Source organism: Mauremys mutica, chromosome 8 (genome assembly GCF_020497125.1).
Source record: "Mauremys mutica isolate MM-2020 ecotype Southern chromosome 8, ASM2049712v1, whole genome shotgun sequence".
NCBI lineage: Eukaryota > Metazoa > Chordata > Testudines > Geoemydidae > Mauremys > Mauremys mutica.
This window is the reverse complement of record NC_059079.1, coordinates 35,353,253-35,373,365: the sequence shown is the minus strand read 5'-3', so window position 1 is coordinate 35,373,365 and position 20,113 is coordinate 35,353,253. Positions and strand designations below refer to the sequence as shown.

At 42.7% G+C, this 20,113-nt stretch overlaps 1 protein-coding gene across 3 annotated transcripts in view; it reads right to left on the bottom strand.

Annotated features, from left to right (window-relative positions):
* LOC123375881 (TLC domain-containing protein 4-B-like) overlaps window positions 1-18,827 on the bottom strand; it is a 53,329-nt gene extending 34,502 nt beyond the window's left edge. For 2 of the 3 annotated variants that reach the window (XM_045027250.1, XM_045027252.1), the window contains exons 1-3: window positions 18,625-18,827; window positions 8,447-8,612; window positions 4,357-4,446 (exon numbers count right to left, since the gene is read on the bottom strand). In XM_045027250.1, coding sequence (XP_044883185.1) covers window positions 4,357-4,446; window positions 8,447-8,601 — 245 coding nt within the window. In that variant the 5' untranslated portion in view covers window positions 8,602-8,612; window positions 18,625-18,827. Of the gene's footprint in view, window positions 1-4,356; window positions 4,447-8,446; window positions 8,613-15,248; window positions 15,702-18,624 lie in introns of those variants that run through there. The other variant, XM_045027251.1, reaches the window with a different exon arrangement.
* Window positions 18,828-20,113: the final 1,286 nt, after the last annotated feature.

Here is a 20,113-nt window from a genome sequence, read left to right as displayed (position 1 = left end):
ATTAGCTATCTTCCAGTCATTGGGTACAGAAGCTGACTTAAAGGACAGGTTACAAACTATAGTTAATAGTTCTGCAATTTCACATTTGAGTTCTTTCAGAACTCTTGGGTGAATACCAACTGGTCCTGGTGACTTGTTACAGTTAAGTTTATCAATTAATTCTAAAACCTCCTCTAAAGACACTTCAGTCTGTGACAATTCCTCAGATTTGTCACCTACAAAGGACGGCTCAGGTTTGGGAATCTCCCTAACATCCTCAGCCGTGAAGACTGAAGCAAAGAATTAATGTAGTTTCTCTGCAATGACTTTATCGTCTTTAAGTGCTCCTTTTTTATCTCAATCGTCCAGGGGCCCCACTGGTTGTTTAGCAGGCTTCCTGTTTCTGATGTAATTAAACATTTTGTTATTACCTTTTGAGTTTTTGGCTAGCTGTTTGTTCTTCAAACTCCTTTTTGGCTTTTCTTATTACATTTTTACACTTAATTTGGCAGTGTTTATGCTCCTTTCTATTTACCTCACTAGGATTTGACTTCCACTTTTTAAAAGATGCCTTTTTATCTCTCACTGCTTCTTTTACATGGTTGTTAAGCTACAGTGGCCCTTTTTTAGTACTTTTACTGTATTTTTTAATTTGGGGTATACATTTAAGTTGGGCCTTGTAGCAGGGAGGTTACCCTGCTCCTGAAAGAAAAGGCTAGGCTTACTGGGGAAGCAGCCACAGCTGGCCCTATAAAAGGGCTGTGAGCCAGGAGCTAAGTCAGTCTCTCTCTAGCTGTGGAGAGAGAAGGACCTGGCTGCCTGGGAGCTTAGGGTACTGGGAGTAGATCAGGGCTGGGGGAAAGGCAAGAGGAGCTGGGGAGCTCCAGCCTGGCAAATCCCCAGGCTGCAGGTCTTGCTAAAGGCCTAAAGAAGGAACTGGGGCTGGAAAGGTGCAGTCTGGGGTTAGGCAGAGGCTGCTCCAAACCCCCATGCCGATGATGAGTGGCCATGATAGACTGAAGTTTGCCCCAGTGAGCAGGGGCTAGATGACGACTGGCAGTAGCCACTGAGGCAAGGTGGGTGAGAGGGTTGGGGGTTCCTCACATCCCTTGGCCCGTGCCGCTTCCCGCAGCCCCCATTGTCCTGGAGCGGTGAACCGCGGCCAGTGAGAGCTGCGATCGGCCAAACCTGTGGACACAGCAGGTAAAAAAAAAAAAAAAAAAAATCGGCCCGGCAGGGGCTTTCCCTGAACAAGCGGTGGACCAGCTTTGAGAACCACTGAGGTACAGGACATTTCCCTTGGAGCCTTCTGGGAAAAGGTTCTCTTTGCGGCTGCCTTTCTTCAACCCTTTTAAATTCAGGGTAATACCTAGAGGCAGGCAAATATGGATGCGATGTTGAAGGTTGTCACTCCCAGTCCTGCTAGTAACTGGCAGGCAATTCCCTATCATAATTCCTGGGTGAGGAAGGGTGATCTCACAGTCTGAAAGGTTGGAATCTACAGTCTCACTAATGCTTTTGGGGTTTGCTGACCCATCTCCTAGGACAGGAAGGTTAAGGAAAGGTATCAGGCCGTTTGTAGCCTGATTTCAGATCCAAAGAAGTTTCTAAGACTGACAATGATTTGGTTTAGCAAAAAGGACAAGATATTTCCCTGAGAAATCAGTAGGGGAAGATTCACATATTGCCAAGGAGGTTTATATAGCTACTGAATCAGGCAGCAATATGCAAGTGCAGATATAACCAGTAAAAGACCACCATCTCAACCTGCCCGGAGCTGCCTAGACTGAGCTGCAGTTCTTCCTTTTCCTTCACAGAAACACAAAATTGCCATATCACATCAGACCAGTGGTCTTTCTATTCTAACATCATACTTCAAAGGAAGGTTCACAAACTTCCATAGTGGACAGTTATAGAATAGCCTGCTTATTTGGTGAAGTTTCATATGATTCCTGTCAGTTAGTGATTTACTTATGAGCTGAAGACCTTCCTCCTCCCACCAATTTATCTCTCCTATTCTCATAACCTCTGGCTTCTCCCTCCTTTTTATGACTTTAAAAACAATACCTAAGTAGTCTATAAAGTCACAATTTGTATTAAGAAGAAAGGAAAAACTACTACTATGGAACCTTTTATACCATCAAGTAGTACACACAACTCAGCTGAATAATCACCTGATGTTTCATTATAACTCTTGTCCATCCACTTATCCCTATTGTTTGTTACATTTAATTATGTGTAATGCCTGAAATTAGATTCTAAACTCTTCAGTCCAGGGACAATTAAGTTTAAGATTCACATCCAGGCATTAAAACCCTGAAAGTTAACCCACCTCGCTGGGCCTCACATAGATCCAGAAGCATTTCAGACAAAGCTACCCTAAAGGCCCTGGACCTAAGATTTTATGCACAACTAACTCTGAAGGACAGGGTTGATTTGGACACTATCACATAGCCACCCACAATTATACACTGAGAGGGCATGTGGCAGAAGCAGGGAAGTGAAGCTGGGGAGGAGGTATTTGGCCAAGTTATAACAAGCATTTGAAAACTTGAAGTTTGCACATACTCAGTAGAGACTTTCTAGAGTTTAACAGCTAAAAGTCTCTGAAGATTTCATCCTCACAGAGCATGCTCAAGCCTCTCACAGCTACTAGTGCTGACCAGACTGCGTATGCACCATTCCCACAAAGCAATGGAGCCCAGGAACACTGGGTTTCAAAGGACTTTATCTGTAATGGCTGCTCCAGGCCAATACCAATAATCAGTTTATGCATAAGACAAATACTTAGCACTTTATATCTTCAAAGTGCAATTTAGATTTTGACTTGTTCCTTGAAGGTGCTGCATGCTCTCAATTTCCATTGAAACCAATGGAAATCAAGGGAGCTTAAAATCTTGCAGGACAGAACCCTAAACAATTATAATAATATCCCTGTGATGAAATAGTGAAAGTATTATCCCATTCTTACCAATAAAAAAAAACCACAGCAGTATTAAAGAACATGCCCAAAGCCACTGGCAAAGCTGTGATTAGAACTCATAACTTCATAGCATCCAGTCCTGTTCAGTACACCAGACCATATTGCATTCCATTACTGATCTGTAAACAACTGAGCAGTATGAAATGCAGACCTTTGTTCTGTTCTTTTAAAACCAGGTGAAATATTTTTTTCATTTAAGTTTAATCTGATCCCCATGTTGTGATTCAGTTTAAAATAAAGTTAAGGTGGAAAGATGAGTTAAAGCTTTAAAAAAAAATTAATTATACAGGTAAAATCAACAGTACTTCTTACATAGCTTTAAAGAAAGGAAAAAGTCAGTCCCAATAAAGGGTAACAGCTTCAACTTTCTGCTAACAATCTCATGAATCAACTCAAACAAAATCCTGTATTATACTGCAAAAGTCTGTTGGGGGAGGGGGAGACAAACACCAAAGACCAAAACTTATTTCTTTTGAGTTTTTAAGTTGTAATGCAGGAAGATCTTCTAATTAGTCTGAGGAACTACTGAAAATCATTGACAGGAGGAGCAGCAGCATTTATTAAAGAGAGAACCTCTGCTTTATCACTATTAAGAAAAACCTTTTCAGAGGGGGTGGGGAGCTGAAGAAAAACTGATAGAGTGTCTTCATTTTACACTTAAAATCTCATCTAACTTTTGGTCATATTTTTTTCCCCTACAGACATTCAGAGTGTGCAACCAACCTAATTCTCAATTACTAAGGGACAATCTCCACTCATTGATATATTTTGCTTTCCACAACCAAATCTCTGTACAACTTTTCATGATGTACCCAAGTATTCGGATTCTAATATCTAAATTGTATTGTTAAATCTATTCACCTAAATTTGGATTATTGCTGATTATATACACTATGTATCATATGACTTTTAAAAACTAACTCTTTTCCCAACCCGTGTATTATATAATTTTTTTAACATTAGCTTTAATAAAATTTTTATATCTTCGCTGTTTCACTTTTCAAGCAAAACAGTAAATAAACACAAATGATGTCAAATCTGCAGTCACCTTTTTGATTGTTTACGGCTGTATTTTCAGAACTGTGCATTAAAATTGGAAATTGAATTTCAATTAACAGTCCTGAGAAATGTGTGTCTAACTGTTCATACTACTTCGTAGAAACTGTTATACAGTAGGCTTATAATGGCATTTTAATTGGCAAAATAATTTGGATTTTACCAGATAGTCAGGACAGACATATAAATGACCCTCCACATTTTAAGAGAAACTGAGTGATAATTTGGCTAGTTAATACTCTTAACACGATAGCAACATTGGGAGACAAAGATGTGGGAAAATGGGAACAAAGAAAAAAGTCATATTCTTAAAGTCAGTTTGATATAACTTATCTTACCAGACATGGTCAGCATTAACAGCTTCATCATACAACAAGATATATACACAAAAAGCACCAACCACCAAGGCATGGAATGTGGATACTGTCCTGAAAAAAAGACACATATATTACATTTGTGATTACCATTCTGACTGATACCACAATTTAGAATATACCATCTTAAGTGCAAGATGGTATATTTCCAAGGAAGTTCTGAATGATTGTACTATAAAGACATCTCATTTTTATATTATATCTATCAGCTCATGGAATTACTTGTTTTTAATATAGACAGCAAAAGTATACATAGGGAAGGAGGAAAATATTTTGGTGCAATCAGTGCTTCTTTTTTTTTATAATGACAAAGTAGTTAAAACATAAAATTAACATACCTTGATAGCTGTCCCATTTACTGACACTTATCTGAAAAAGCAAACTCATGACTAAGCTCTTTAAATTCATTCTTCCAGCAGTAATCAACTTGTTAAACAAACCAAAAGGAGACTTCTTGTACTTTATACTGAATTCAAACTGGTACTACATATGCTATGTTAGCAGATTTCTGTTTGTAAACACCAAATTTAACAGCTGGAATGCTTTTCTGTTCTTGTTTTTTTAGGTGGGTGGGGAAGGCCATAGATTAAACAGAAACTCTAGCACTGACAGCTTCAGAGAAGGACAGTCTTGTGCATATGACCCAGCTTCTAGGTCTCTCAGAACAAAATTGAATAGTACAAGACTGCAATTGCAAGACTGCAGTACACAAATATGAGCATCGTAAGTTTGCTGAGGGAGTAGAAACTATAGTATATATGATAATGCTTATTTTGACACACAGCTTCATCTTCAGCACAATTCCTAAACTCAACATATTCCCTCCCCTGCATTAAAGATGGCTTTGGAAGGGGGTCTGGCAACATCTATGCTAGGCCAAATGCCTGCAAATTTCAAGTTGGATATACACCTCTACCCCAATATAATGCGGTCCTCAGGAGACAAAAAATCTCATCGCGTTAGAGATGAGACCGTGTTATATCGAACTTGCTTTGGCCCTCCTGTTCCTTATTCCCTGAGCGCCCCCTCCAGAAACCTCTGTCCCTAATCACCCCCAGGACCCCACCCTCTACCCAACCTCCCTGTCCCCTGACTGCTCCAACCCCTATCCACACACCCCGCCCTCTGACAGGCACTCACCGGCAGCAGCGGAAAGCGGAGCAACGCGGCCTCAGCCCGCTCCACTCCGCCACCTCCCAGCCGTGGCGCTCCGCTTCCCACTGCCGGTGAATGCAGGGAGGTTGAGGAAAGGACGCCCCTCATTCTCACCTGCGGCGGTAAGTGGAGCGCTGCAGCTGGGAGCTGGCAGAGTAGAGCTGGCTGGGGCCGGGCTGCTCCGCTTCCCACCGCCGGTGAGTGCGGGGAGGTTGGGGAAAGGATGCCCCCGCACTCACTGGCGGCAGGAAGTGGAGCGACACGGCCCCAGCCCACTCTACTCCACCAGCTCCCAGCCGCAGCGCTCCACTTCCCGCCACCAGTGAGTGCGGGGAGGTTGGGGAAAGGACACCCTCCACACTCACTGACGGCGGGAAGCAGAGCGACACAGCCCCAGCCCGCTCTGCTTTCCTTGCCCCGGCCCCAGCCGTGTCACTGGGGGGTTGAGGAAAGGTCCCGCACTCACCTGCGGCGGGAAGCAGAGCGCTGCGGCTGGGAGTTGGCGGAGTGGAGCGGCCTGGGGCCAGGCTGCTCCACTTCCGCCGCTGCCAGTGAGTGCGGGGGGAGGGGGGATCCCTTCCCCCAAGACCTCTCCCCCGAGCGACACGGCTGGGGCCGAGGTGAGGGAAGCAGAGCGGGCTGCTCCCGGTCCCCTACTAATCCCCCGGGCCACTCTGGGACTGTGGGGCCCCCAAAAGTGCCCCCCATAGCTCCTGCCTCCCAGACTCGGGGGGGGGGGGCGGGAGGGAAGCCCCTGGCTGCCCCTGAGACCCTCTGCCCCTTATCCAACGCCTCGGCCCCGGCCCGGCACTCTTAACATGCTGCTCAGAGCAGCGTGTCAGAGCTTAACCGCGTTGTATGCGAACCCACGTTATATCGGGTCACGTTATATCGGGGTAGATGTGTATTCCATAGAAGACAGCATAATAAGGGATGCATAGATCCAAAATTTGTGAAGTGTGCACCCAATTGTGGATTTAAAACACTGCAGTCAGACACAGGGGATACCATCTTCTCTGAAATTAATACTCACTCCTACCTTTTTTAATTTTAGTGCAAAAGGAAAAGACAAGGTACAAAAATTGTGTTTACTGTAACCTAAATATTTCAAACATGACATTTCAAAATTACATGTCATACTGTAAGACTTTTTGGCTCCCAAGGACAGAGTTATAGCGAGGTAGAGGTGTATATTGGAATTGGAAAAGATTCAGAAAAAGGACAACAAAAATAATTAGGATTATGGGACAGCTTCCATGTGAGAAGAGATTAATAAGACTGGGACTTTTCAGCTTGGAAAGAGCCGACTAGAGGGGGATATGATAGAGATCTATAAAATCCTGATTGGTGTGGAGAAAATAAATAAGGAAGTGTTATTTACTCTTCTCATTATACAAGAACTAGAGGTCACCAAATGAAATTAATAGGCAGCAGGTTCAAAATAAACAAAAGGAAATATTTCTTCACACAACACACAGTCAACGTGTGGAACTCCTTGCCAGAGAATTTTGTGAAGGCCAAGACTATAACAGTGTTAAAAAAAAGAACTAAATAAATTATTGGACAATAGGTCCATCAATGGCTATGAGCCAGGATGGACAGGGATGACGTCCCTATCCTTTCTTTGCCAGAAGCTGGGAATGGGTGACAGGGGATGGATCACTTGATGACTACCTGTTCTGTTCATTCCCTCTGGGGCACCTGGCATTGGCCACTGTTGGAAGACAGGATACTGGACTAGATGGACCTTTGGTCTGACCCAGTATGGCCGTTCTTATGTACAAGGAAATGGTAGTTTGAGGGGTGGTCTCCTTATCTGTCCTAGCTTTGTGTTACGTCTTTTCCTGCCAGGGAATGGTTTGAGGTGGTAAAGATTGTATTTCCCTATCATCCCGGTGGGCTAGGCGCAGAGCCCCAGAAAATGGGGGCATGAGGCTGTGTAGGGTGAATGCACAAGTCAAATGGACACTGCCAGCAGAAATCTCCAATTGAAAACACATGCTGTAGTGGGGTGGTCACCCGGCTCCTGCCCGGAGGGGTTAAACGCATCCCTGGAGAGGGCTGTGGCTGGGGAAAGGCTGATAAGCACGGCTGAGGCCATGCCCCAGTCAGGGCACAGCTGGCCCTATAAAAGGGCTGTGAGCCAGGAACTCTTGATACACACTCTCTCTAGCTCCTTAGAGAGAGAAGGACCTGGCTGCCTGGGAAGCTGACAAGGGTACCTTGGCTGGAGCAGTGCTGGGGAAGGGCAGCTAGCCCCAGTCTGCAGCCTCAGTTAAGGGCCCACAAGGGTACTAGGGCTACAGAGGGGCAGCCCAGGAATAGGTAGAGACAGCTGGTCCAACCCCCCCTTGCCGATGATGAGTGGTTTATAGACTGCAGTCTGCCCCAGGGAGTGGGGGCTAGATGATGACTGGCAGTAGCCACTGAGACAAGGTGGGGATAGGGTGTTGAGGGTTCCCCTGGAAGGGGAGGCCCAGAGACGGAGGGGTTAGTGCTGGGGGCAGAACCCTGATATACAAGGGCACCGGGGTCCGGGAGGGACATGGGGGCCGGCGGCAGGCGAGACACCGGCCTGCAGAGGGTGGTCCGGGCTGGAAGAGCTAATTCCTGAGACGACCAGCAGGATGCACCATGCCAAGGGGACACTACTCAAAGAAAAAAGAAGACCTCTGACATACACATTCCTTCTTTGCACTCCTTAACAAAGCTAGATGTAATCCAGCATTTACAGTAAACTGGAGGGAATTTTGCTTAGATCTTCACGTAGGTTTTGGGAGATGGGGGTATTTTCATAATTTTTACATCACCAGTTATAAGCTGTTATATATTTGGGAGCTTAAAAGTTACTAAATTTCTGAATCGATTCATTATTTGTATTTATTTTTAAACACTTTACCTTGAATTCCATTCAATCTTCCTTTTTTGGTTGAGATTATTAAAAGCAGGAGTTATTCTTGTTGATGCCCAAGAACTTAGAAAATGGAACAGAAGCTGAAATATGGTAAAACTGGTAACAGCAGCGCCAATAATCAGTTTGTTGAAGGTAGCCATTATTCTTCAGCCTGTTAATTGGAATGGCAGAATTACTGTCTCAGTCCAGACATTGATTAAACTATTTTGTTTAAGTAGCTGCAAAAAGAATTTTCAGCCTCCAAGATAGTAATTTAAGTAGAAACAAAAATAAAATGTAGTGCTACACAGAACACAATAACCTTCAGATGTAAAACAGTGATATATTAAGTAGCCATTTGAGTTGCCCTATAAAATAGTGAATGTGTTCAGTCTGTACCTGAGGGGAGGGGAGGAAGAAGCGAAAACAATTTTTTGGACATTCCTAGATATTTTCTAGATCAGGGGTGGGCAAACCGTGGCCCAGGGGCTGCATCCAGCCCTTCAGACGTTTTAATCCAGCACTCGAGCTCCCGCCAGGGAGCAGGGTCCAGGGCTTGCCCCACTCCGACGTTCCAGTCAAGGAGTGGGGTCAGGGGCTTGCCCCGCTCCACACTTGCTGTGGCTCCTGGAAGCAGCAGCATGTCACCTCCTCCAGCTCCTATACATAGGGGCAGCCAGGGGACTCCACACACTGCCCCGCCCCAAGTACCGCCTCCACAGCTCCCATTTGCCGGGAACTGCTTCCAGGAGCTGCTTGAGGTAAGGGCCAACCAGAGCCTGGCCCCCTCCTGTGCCCCAACCCCCTGCACCAGCCCTGATCCCCCTTTCACCCTCTGAACCCCTTGGTCCCAGCCTCGAGCACTCTTCTGCACCCCTAACCTCATCCCCAGCCCCACCCCAGAGCTGCACTCCCCCTCTGCACCCCAACCCCCAGCCCAAAGTCCCCTCCTGCAGCCTGAACTCCTCATTTCTGGCTCCACCCCAGAACCCGCACCCCCAGCCAGAGTCCTCATCCCCTCCCACACCCCAACCCCAAATTCCATGCGCATTCATGGCTCGCCATACAATTTCCATACCCAGAGGCGGTGCTCAGGCCAAAAAGATTGCCCACCCCTGTTCTAGACAGACATGGCAGACAAAGGCTCCAGTTATGGAAATAGGAGTAGAAGTGAGGTTTTTTACCCATGAAAGCTTATGCCCAAATAAATCTGTTAGTCTTTAAGGTGCCACCAGACTCCTTGTTGTTTTTGTGGATACAGACTAACACGGCTACCCACGATACTTGAGTTATGGGACTATTATTTCAGACTTATGGAAAGAATTTCAGCACCATTCTCAGGGATTTAACCATTTCACTTCAATAGAAGTTAGAGGGATTTGCAAAACTAAATTCCCATACACCACATAGAAGAAAAAAAACAAAACAGTTATCTTCCTGTATCCCAAAAATAATCCAACCCTTTCACAAGAGAAGCTAAACAAAAGAAAGACAGGATAACTCATAGTAATTAAAAGATTTAAATACTTTCAAAGGCAATATTCTTAAACTGTCTTAAGAGACCAGCGTATAGAAATAGCTTTTAAGTGTATTTTGAGGACCTTAAATCTAATTAAAGCACAGCTGCTTAACCAAGATTTTGACTAATATTTCACAAATGGTAATAACTGTCTAATAGTCAGCATCTTTCTCTAGACTGTCCTAGAAGGAGAGTCCTTCTATATAGAAAAAGGGGCAGGGAATGCCCATGCCCCTTCCCTCTGTTCCCCTGGAGCTGGCAATAGCCAATTAGAATTATTTGCATACACTCCATCTGCAGTCAGTGTGTTAGGTGTACGTACACTAACTGGTGGAAGCAGTAGTTGGGCCTGTTTAGTAAATCCATGGAATACTTTGAGGTGTGTGACAGAGCTGTGATCGTGTATGAAGAGATCTGTATTTTGCTCCTTCATGTGAAAACAGGGATGCATGTATACCTTCAGTATGAATAATGTCTATGCAGAATTGTGTAGGTTATGTCAGTAGCAGAGCATAGGGCTTTTATTACAAGAGATATTGTCAGCAGTGAGGTGGAATATGAGAGGATTCTTATGATGGTTAAGTAAAGTGCCAGGTTGTTCACCAGCAGCCAATTGCATTGGCACATTCCCTTTTACTTCCAAGGCAAGCATGAGGTGGCTGTGTAGAAACCCTCATTTTTTTTCTTTATTGAAGCATTTGCACTGTAATCCTTCCAGACTGTACATCTGTGCAAGTGAAAAAGTGAAAAATTTCTTTAAAACGATTCACAGGTGGATCCCCCAGAGATTTAGTGAGTGTCATGCACTGCCCTGGGTAAAAAACTAACCAATGGTGACCATTTTGACCTACATCAGAGCAATAGTTTGATTTCATCCAGTCATTAGTGCCTCTCAGTTTAACAGTACAATACAAGGCAGCAGAAGGAAAACTTTGCGAGGAGGGAGAATGCCTTTAAGTTGGGAACCCAAATGACACGAAACTTGGATCACTAGTGATACCCTGCACACCCTGAGGCACACCAAATTTTAAAGCAATTGGTTGAATTTTAGAGTGCTTACAGGAGTTGAGCTTTAAAGCACATAAAATGGTGAGAAGAGAAGCACTCTAGCCTTTTTTCTATATTTGTGCATGTGCACTGTAAAAAAATGTACATTCTTAAATATCAATTTGGATCACCCAAAGATTTAGTGGGTGCTGTGCACTACCTTGGGTAAAATTCAACAGACAGATATTTTGACCCACAGATCGCTAGCTCTGCACAAAAATACCCTAGAAACTTTTTGAAAAATGACAATTTTGGGTGCTTATATCTCTACAACCCCTATAACAAGTGATCCCCAAATTTGGATCACTATTCTTACTCTGCATCCTCCTAAGGCACACCAAAATTCAGAGGAATCCAACTGAGCATGTTGATTTTGGAAGACTTCAAAAAGTCAAACTTTATACAGAAATTGTGACACAACCTGCAGCTGCACCACTATAATAAGGCTACATCTACACTTCAGATTGGGGTGTGATTCCCATCTTGAGGACACATATCTGTCCTAACTCTGATCGAGCTAATGCACTAAAAATAGAGTTTAGCCCTAGCTGTGCAAGCAACGGGAGGGGTTACTCACCCAAGAACTTATCTATCTATATTAAGGGCATCTAGCCCATTGTGGTGCAGGGGCTACAGAGCTAGCACAGGTCTGTCTCAGAGAGGGGACTCTGATTCCCAGCTTGAAGTGTAGACGTACTCCATGATGTACTAAACAAGTCAAAATGTGAAGGAAATTGGTTCAGTAATTCTGAAGCTCTGAGCTGTTAATTTTAAAGTGGAGTGCCCCAGTGACAGAGACTTCCCAATGTTCTAATGCAGTGATCCACACACTTTTTCCATTGTGCCTCCCCCTTGCCCATAATGGAACCTGTCTGTGCCTCCCCCTTGGGAGCCGTGGTCAGGAGCGGAGCGGTGGTTGGGAGCTGAGGCCAGAGCTACAGCTGGGTCCGCGCCTGGGAGCAGAGCCATGGCTGGGAGCAGGGCCACAGCTGGGGTCAGGAACAGGGCAGTGGCTGAAGCCCAAGCTGTGGCTGGGGGTGGGGGCAGGGCCAGCACAAAGCTGGGGGCAGAGTGGGGCTGGGAGGTGCTCCCTCCCCATCCCCCTGAACATTTCTCCACGCCTCCTGGGGGGGGATGTGCCCCACAGTTTGGGCACCACTGTTCTAATGCATGTTAGCTTTCAGATGACACAAAAATAATCCAATATATTTTAATTCAAATATGTTGACATATATTTCAAAATATTATGAACCAATTTTCTTCAAACTTAGTTTAGCCTTTATTGGAATAACCTTAACTCAGAGATGCTCTTTCCTATGTGCTACCCTCTATTGTAACAAGCTACTGTACTTGCTGTGTAAGGGAGCATATTTGCACACACACAGCACCCCAAAGTATGTAACTTTTCCCAAATGGAAATGGTTCATGAAGTCATTTGTGGGTAAATCAGGTTGTGTGTTTTTGGAGAATGAAAGAATGCATGCATGCATGCAACAGCAACACTGGTTTACTCTTTTCCAGTGCTGAACAGAGCCTTTGTTTTGTTTTGTTTTGTTTAAATGAACTTACACTTGCTGTCATTTCTCTGGAAATTGCACCAGGCCAAGAGGTTGTATAACTAGTACATTAAAAATTGCTCTTAGATAGCACTACTGCTTAAACAATCTGAAATATTTACAGATATTAGTGAATTAAGCCTCACTACCCTGCAAGTGTAACTATTGCAAAAAAAAGCAAACATCATTCTGGAATGTATTAGTAGAAGTGTTGTAAGCAAGATATGAGACGACATCACTCTGCTGCACACTGATTAGGCCTCAACTGGAGTATTGTGTCCACTTCTGGGTGCCACATTTTAGGAAAGATGTGGACAAATTGGAGAAAGTCCAGAGAAGAGCAACAAAAATGATTAAAGGTCTAGAAAACATGACCTATAAGGGAAGATTGAAAAAAATTGGGTTTGGTTAGTCTGGAGAAGAGAAGACTGAGAGGGGACAGGATAACAGTTTTCAAGTACATAAAAGGTTGTTACAAAGAGGAAGGAGAAAAATTGGAGACAAACACCTGTTAAGGATGGTCTAGATGGCCATGAGTGCAGGGGGCTGGACTAGATCTAGTGGTTCTCAGCCAGGGATACATGTATCCCTGGGGTACGCAGAGGTCTTCCAGGGGGGTACATCAACTCATCTAGATATTTGCCTAGTTTTATGACAGGTTACATAGTGAAGTCAGTACAAACTAAAATTTCATAGAGACAATGACTTGTTTATACTGCTCTATATACTATACACTGAGAAAGTAATCAATTTTCTGTAATAGCATGCTGTGACACTTTTGTATTTTTATGTCTGATTTTGTAAGCAAGTAGTTTTTAAGTGAGGTGAAACTTGGGGGTATGCAAGACAAATCAGACTCCAGAAAGAGATACAGTAGTCTGAAAAGGTTGAGAGCCACTGGACTAGATGACCTCTCGAGGTCCCTTCCAGTCCTATGATTCTATGAACATTTTATTTTATAAACTGTCTTGCTTCAATCATCATAATAGCTAGACATGTGACAACAAAGTGGACAAAAATTTTCAACAAAACTTTTTTTTCCTCTGAAAAATGCAGATTTGGATCAACTGAAACATTTTTCGAATTCATCAAATTGTTTTGAGTAAAAAAACTGAAAAAGCTAAATGCTTTGCATTGACATTTTTTAAACAAAATGTTTCACTTTTCTAATTTGAAATTATTTTTCCTTTCAAAAATTTGGTTCAATTAAAAAAACCCTAAACTAAACATTTCATTTTGAGTCAAATGAAACATTTGTAGTAAACAAAGTCTGACATTTTCAGTTCCGCTGCTGAACCAGAAAAAAGCAAACAAAACAAAAATAGTTATTTGCATACCTCTAAATGATAAATACAGATTGCCCACAGCACAAGCAGCCCCCTTCCTATTATAACTCATTCATTCCTAATGACAACTTGTATTCAAATAAACAACTAAAATGCTTAAACAAAACCAATGTGTTTTGTACCCTGCTCTGAAACTGCAGAGATTAGTCACATTCCCCTACCAAAACCAAACTGCAAGGTGAATTATGTGTTGCAATATTGCTTATCAAAAAAGCTTATTTCCTCAAAGCTTTCAGATACATCAAGAGTCTTTAGTAGAAAAGAGATAAAGGGAAAAAGTGGGAATAAAAAGTTGATGATGGTACTGAACATTTTAAAATCAGTAACTTAAAAAAAAAGACACAAACAAAAAAAACCAACATGTGGATACTGTTTGTTCAGGAACAGAAGTTTCTAAAACCAGAAACATTAATAAAAGCATTTCCTGAAATTTCAGTTTCAGAGTATTAGGTGGCTGGAGGAGAAGGAAGAAGAAAGGAAATCAATTACACCTAATTTTTAATTTGTTGAGATGCAAACATTTATTTGCAATGTTCAGCAATCAAACATTGCTATACTACCTAGCAGAGGAAAGCCAGATTGTAAACATATTAGAAATAAAACCCATGTAATTACTAGTATTATTTTTGTCCAAGAGGACAGATATTCAGACAAACCAAAAATGATTATATTAGCATTTACAAAATTCAGTTTAAATAACAATCTAAGATATTATATGTAGGGAAATAAGGACATCGGATTTTAAAACAGTATTTTAAATCTGAAAGTGTCCCTTTAAAAGCGTTAGTTTATTCAGTGCAGCATTTCAGAGAGGCTGGACCAGTTTCACAGCATTATAGCGGTAGCATATTGTACAGACAGGACTTGATGCAACTAGACAGCAACCCTGCTGGTCTAGTGGGCAAAAACTGGAGCTGCAGTACCAGCTGCCTGCCCCAATTCCAGCTTTCATTTCCCCTCTCCCTGCTGGACTATGCAACCTCCCCTCCCCCGCGCCACCATTCCCACTGACCCGCTCCCACCGGGGACTGCACAACCGCCCCCCTTTCCCATTAACCCTCTCCCTGCTGGTCCCGGTCACCACACCAGACCCTCTGATACCCTGCCCCGACCCCTTGCTCCCGGCGGGCGCGGGAGGGGATTAATGGGAACCTGCCCGCCGCCTGCCCCTCACACGACGGGCCTGGAGCTGGGATGCGCAGCCCGGCCGGAGCGGGGCTCCCGGCCGCTCCCCATTCCCCCGGCCCGGAGTGCCTGCCCCGCCCCCGCCCCAGGCGGGCGGGCCGTTTCCTTGTGGAAGGCTGCGGGCACTGCCCCACCCGAGCCCCGCGCACCCTTACCTGGGCTGGGAGGCCAGACGGGGGCTAGTGTGGCCGCAGCTCCTCCCCCATCCCCGCCGGCGCTGCGGGGAGAGCCCTTCGCTGCCTGCCACCCAGGATGCTCCGGGGGCAGCGGTGGCGGCAGCTCCGAGGGCTGCTGCGACAAGCCACTCACTGCGGGCTCGGGTTACGGCAGCCTCGGCCTTAAAGGGGCCGAGCCTCCGCCACCTGCGAGGGAAGCTGCTGCCCGTTAGTGCCAGGGCTGGGTGCGCTGAGGTGGAGCTAGCGGCCTCCGCGCGCACACGGTGCGCTGGGGGGATGGGGTTCGGGGCAGGTAGGCGGCTCAAGCGCCCCGTCTCCTCCCCGTGGAGATGGGATTCAGGGTTTGGGGGGGAGTTGGGGAGACTTCCTCCTCGCCCACCCGCAGAGCCCCATGGTTCTGGGATGTTGGCTCCCAGCCGCCACCGTTCTGAGATTTCGAGACCCTAGGCACGAAGTAACGAATGTTTGGTTCTAAGGGCTGCTACGATACGAGATACTAACCGGGGGTGTGGAGTGACTAGGTCAGCACAAGAGTTAACGTTTGAGATTTTAAATACAAAGCAGTCAAAGACACCGGAAGTTATAGGTTCCACAGAAAACACAATTTAGTATCTTCAGTGCAGGACATAAAGTATATATATGTATATATATATATATACACACACACACACACACATTTGCTGAAGTCTCAATTGTACCATTGCACTAAAATAAATGCAAAAAGCTATCTAAAGAGACACAAAGATCAAAATAAATGTAATCTACAAGAAATATGTAATAGAGCGAAAATATGCACAGCTCAAAATATGTGCCTATCCAGATCTCAACTCTTGCATTTGGTTAAATAATTACTCTACCTAGGAATACAGGAATTGACATAGTGGATCAGACCAGCACTCCATCTAGTTCAGTATCATGTCTTTGTCACTAATACCAGAGAGAAACACAACAATAGGCACTTATAAAATAATCTGCCCAAAGTTTCTTCCTTAACCCACATCAGTGTAGAAATAAATGCACTATGCCATATTCCACCTATGGCTATGTTAGTACGGAAATAACTCTGACTAAAAGACCCAGATCTACACATAGATTTCTTATAGTTTAGGGGCAGAAGGCAACATTATATCATTTAGTCTGACATACATTGTGCATGAGTTACCAACAGAATTTGGCCCACTATACTTTTCAACGTGCAGTTTATACAGTTTAATATTCCTATTGTCTAGAAGAAATCATTTGCTGATTTTATTGTCTGAGGTCTAGGTGTACACTCATGCACTCCTCAATACAGTGTGCAAAATACCACAAAACATAAAGAGCCATCTCATCCAAAGGAACAGGGGCATTGGCAATATTACCCTTGGACTTTCTCCACAAGGATCACAGGAATAGAAGTTGTTGCATTTTAGGGCCAATCCTGCAGTACTTACTCAGATAAAATTATAACTGAAGTCAAACAGAATGCCGAATGAGTAAATATATAAGTCCCAACCCTGCAGTTTTACAGTAGAACCTCAGAGTTACGAACACCTCGGGAATGGAGGTTGTTCGTGACTCTGAAATGTTCATAACTCTGAACAAAACGTTATAGTTGTTCTTTCATAAGTTTACAACTGAACATTGACTTAATACAGCTTTGAAACTGTACTATGCAGAGGAAAAATGCTCCTTCCCCTTTATTTATTTATTTTTAGTAGTTTAATTTAACATAGTACTGTATTGTATTTGCTTTTTTTTTTTTTTTTTTTTTTTTTTTTTGGTCTCTACTGCTACCTGATTGTGTGCTTCCGGTTCCAGATGAGGTGTGTGGTTGACTGGTTCGTAACTCTGGTGTTGGAAACTCTGAGCTTCTACTGTAATACTCAAATTAGAATGGAGGAAAAGCAATGGAAACAATTGCAAGCGCATAAGTTTGTTTTGTGTGAAATATGGAAATTCCATTTCACTAAGGATTTTGAGATTTTTTAAATTTGGCTTCATTTCAAATTGGAACAAAAAACTCTAAAATTTTGAAATTCTCCACAAAGGAAATTTAAAAAAATTGTTCCATATCAGTTGAAATATTTCATTTTGACTTTAACTTTTTAATGTTATAATATAATATAATATATGAAATAATACAAAAATAAAAAATTCAAAACAAAAAGTTGGTTAAAAAAGGAAAAATCAAAATGTTTTTGTTCCAAAAATATTCCAGCTAGTTTAGAAATCCAAAGGAAGATGTAAATATTCATAAAGAAATATTTTGTTATAAAATGATGTAAATAATGGATTGGTATATAATAAATAGAGCTGGTCAGAAAAACTCAATTGAAAATGCAGTTCTGTCAAAATGGAAACACTTCACAAAACCATACTGATTTTGCAGAAATTTCATTAAAGAGAAAAAAATGTGGAGGGTCTGACAACATCCCATTTCAACATAGTTGGAATGGAGCATTTTGATTTTTCATTTTGAAATTATTTTCAATTTTTTTTATTTTGTATTAAATTTAAAATTTAAAAAGTCAAAATCCAAACAAAACCATTTTGTCAAAATTAAACATTCTGATCTAAACAACTTTTTTAAAAATTTTCTTTCATGGAGAATTATGAATTTTTCAGGTTTTGTTCCTATTCAAAATGAAGCTAAAATTCAAAATCCTTTGCAAAATAGAATTTCCATTGTCTGCACAGTTCTAGTACTATGAATATATTTTGTACTAAAAACACAATTTAATTACTCCCTTTAAACACATACACACAAAACATTCAGGGTATCCCACCCTAAAGAGACATTTAGATAGTGCCAAATTCATCAACAGAGTTTGGAGAATAGCCATTGCCTTTAATAAAGTAATTTGCAGGGTCCTGTAGCCTCATTCTGACCCTTGTCATAAATGTTGGTATTCACAATCGTGATGATTAGTGGTCCCAAAATACTTATCCTGGAATTGGCTAATGTGTGTGATAAGACACAGGGTGTCTGAGCTACTGGAAGATGCCATGTTGCTGCTTCCACAGATCTCATTATGTCTGTTTTTGTGCCCTTATGCTATACACTGCATAATTAAGTCTCAAACAACAAATTCTAAGATCACTTTTTAAGTTGTCACTCTTTATTAAGGGATCTGTATGTAAAATCTTCTTTCCTCCCTCCATATTCCCTACTCTTATGTTGCTTTGTGTGCTCTTCCCTCAAACTGTGTGACATAGGTAAATCAAAAACCTCACACTCCACTTTCCCTATTCTGCCTCTTTATACAGTACCATTAGTCTCAAGACAGAAAACAAGCTATTTGCCTCTTTTACAGGCCCATCTTTACAGGCATTAAAGAGCCAAAACAAACATTGAAGTCTGTATGAGTTTTACCTGAGTAAGGACTGCATGGTGGAATCATGAAGTACTTCCAGGAAGAAACACACTACAGAAGTGCTAAGCTAATTTTTTCTTCACTATTCCAACAGAGAGCAGCCCATCTACATTACTCAGCAGAAGACCACCAAACTCTCAACATTTCCTTCACCAACTCCTGCCCCTCCTCAAAGCTGTGAAGGCTGCCTTCTTTCTAGATAAAGAACTGGTCTTCAGAATTCTGGAAGGCTTTGAAGTGACAGTTAAGACTGTAACTGTCATTGTCAGCGCTGAAAGCTATTCGGGTTTTCTGTGGGCCCTACGTCACTAGGGAGAAGGCTTTCCAGATCAGGATTCTACCTCCTGGAAGTTGTAGACTGTCAGGATAGCCATAGTCCTATCATTCAGGAGTTACAGACCTATAACACAGCAAGGGCATGAGAGATTGGATTTAATTCCAGCCTCTAGATCCTTCTCCCAGCTGAATGTGATTTTCAGTGGGGCACTACATACATTAAACATTTGGGCCAAATTCTACTCTCATATAATCACCTGCAATTCCCATTAAAGACAGTGGGGAAGATTTGGCCATTAGTGGAAAACCATTCTATGCATTTGCAGTACACATTTTTCAAAGCTTTGTTATTTCAGAACCAAAATTCTTCATCTCTGAGACACCGCTCCTCAGTGAGGTTTTAAATCCATCTCAAGTTTGCTGTGTTAAAAAGTAGGGCATCTGTGAGTCATTCAACTGCATTTGAAAATGGTTCCAGTTATGAAAAAATCTTTTTTTATGTTCATCTTACTGAGAAACAATCTAACAGAATTTTACCCAGCTTTCCACACAACATGCAAAATCACTTTTGGTCCCAGAACAAGAATGAGAAGTTTCATTCTAGAGAGAATTTTTTCAATAAAACTATAATAATAAAAAACAAGGGCTTATAATGAGTGGGATGCTATAGTTCAAATTTGTTGTCTGCCTAAGTAGAGTTCCTAGCTCTCATTGTCAGCAACAGGAACCACTTCCCAAAAATCAGTAGGGCATGCAGGCAGAAATTTCATGAGGATGGAAAAGCACAGAAAAGGTAGAACCCAAGTCTCCCGTCACAATGGTGTGGATCTGAAGTAACTCCAATGAAGCCAATGGAGTTACACTGGTGTAAGTGAAAAGAGAACCACACTCATAGTTTGGAAGCTGCTTAGGCCCGCAGTGGAGTCCAGTCATAAATCTCTGGCAGGTAACTGTGGGCAGCTAATATCACAGCAGCAGTTGATCCAGATAAACCCAGGGACAAAGGAAGAAGAGATGGCATGGGAAGGAGCTGAATTTGATATTGGTTGTAAATCCCATGTTGGTGGAGGCAGCAGAGGGAAGGAGGAGAAGGAAAAAAAAGGGGAAGTTCTTAAAAAAAGACTTCTGTAGAAAAAAATCCAACCTTCATGCCTTTTTTTATATGGCTCATATGCTTGGGATAGACTCCCAGTTAATGGTTGCCAAGCTTCT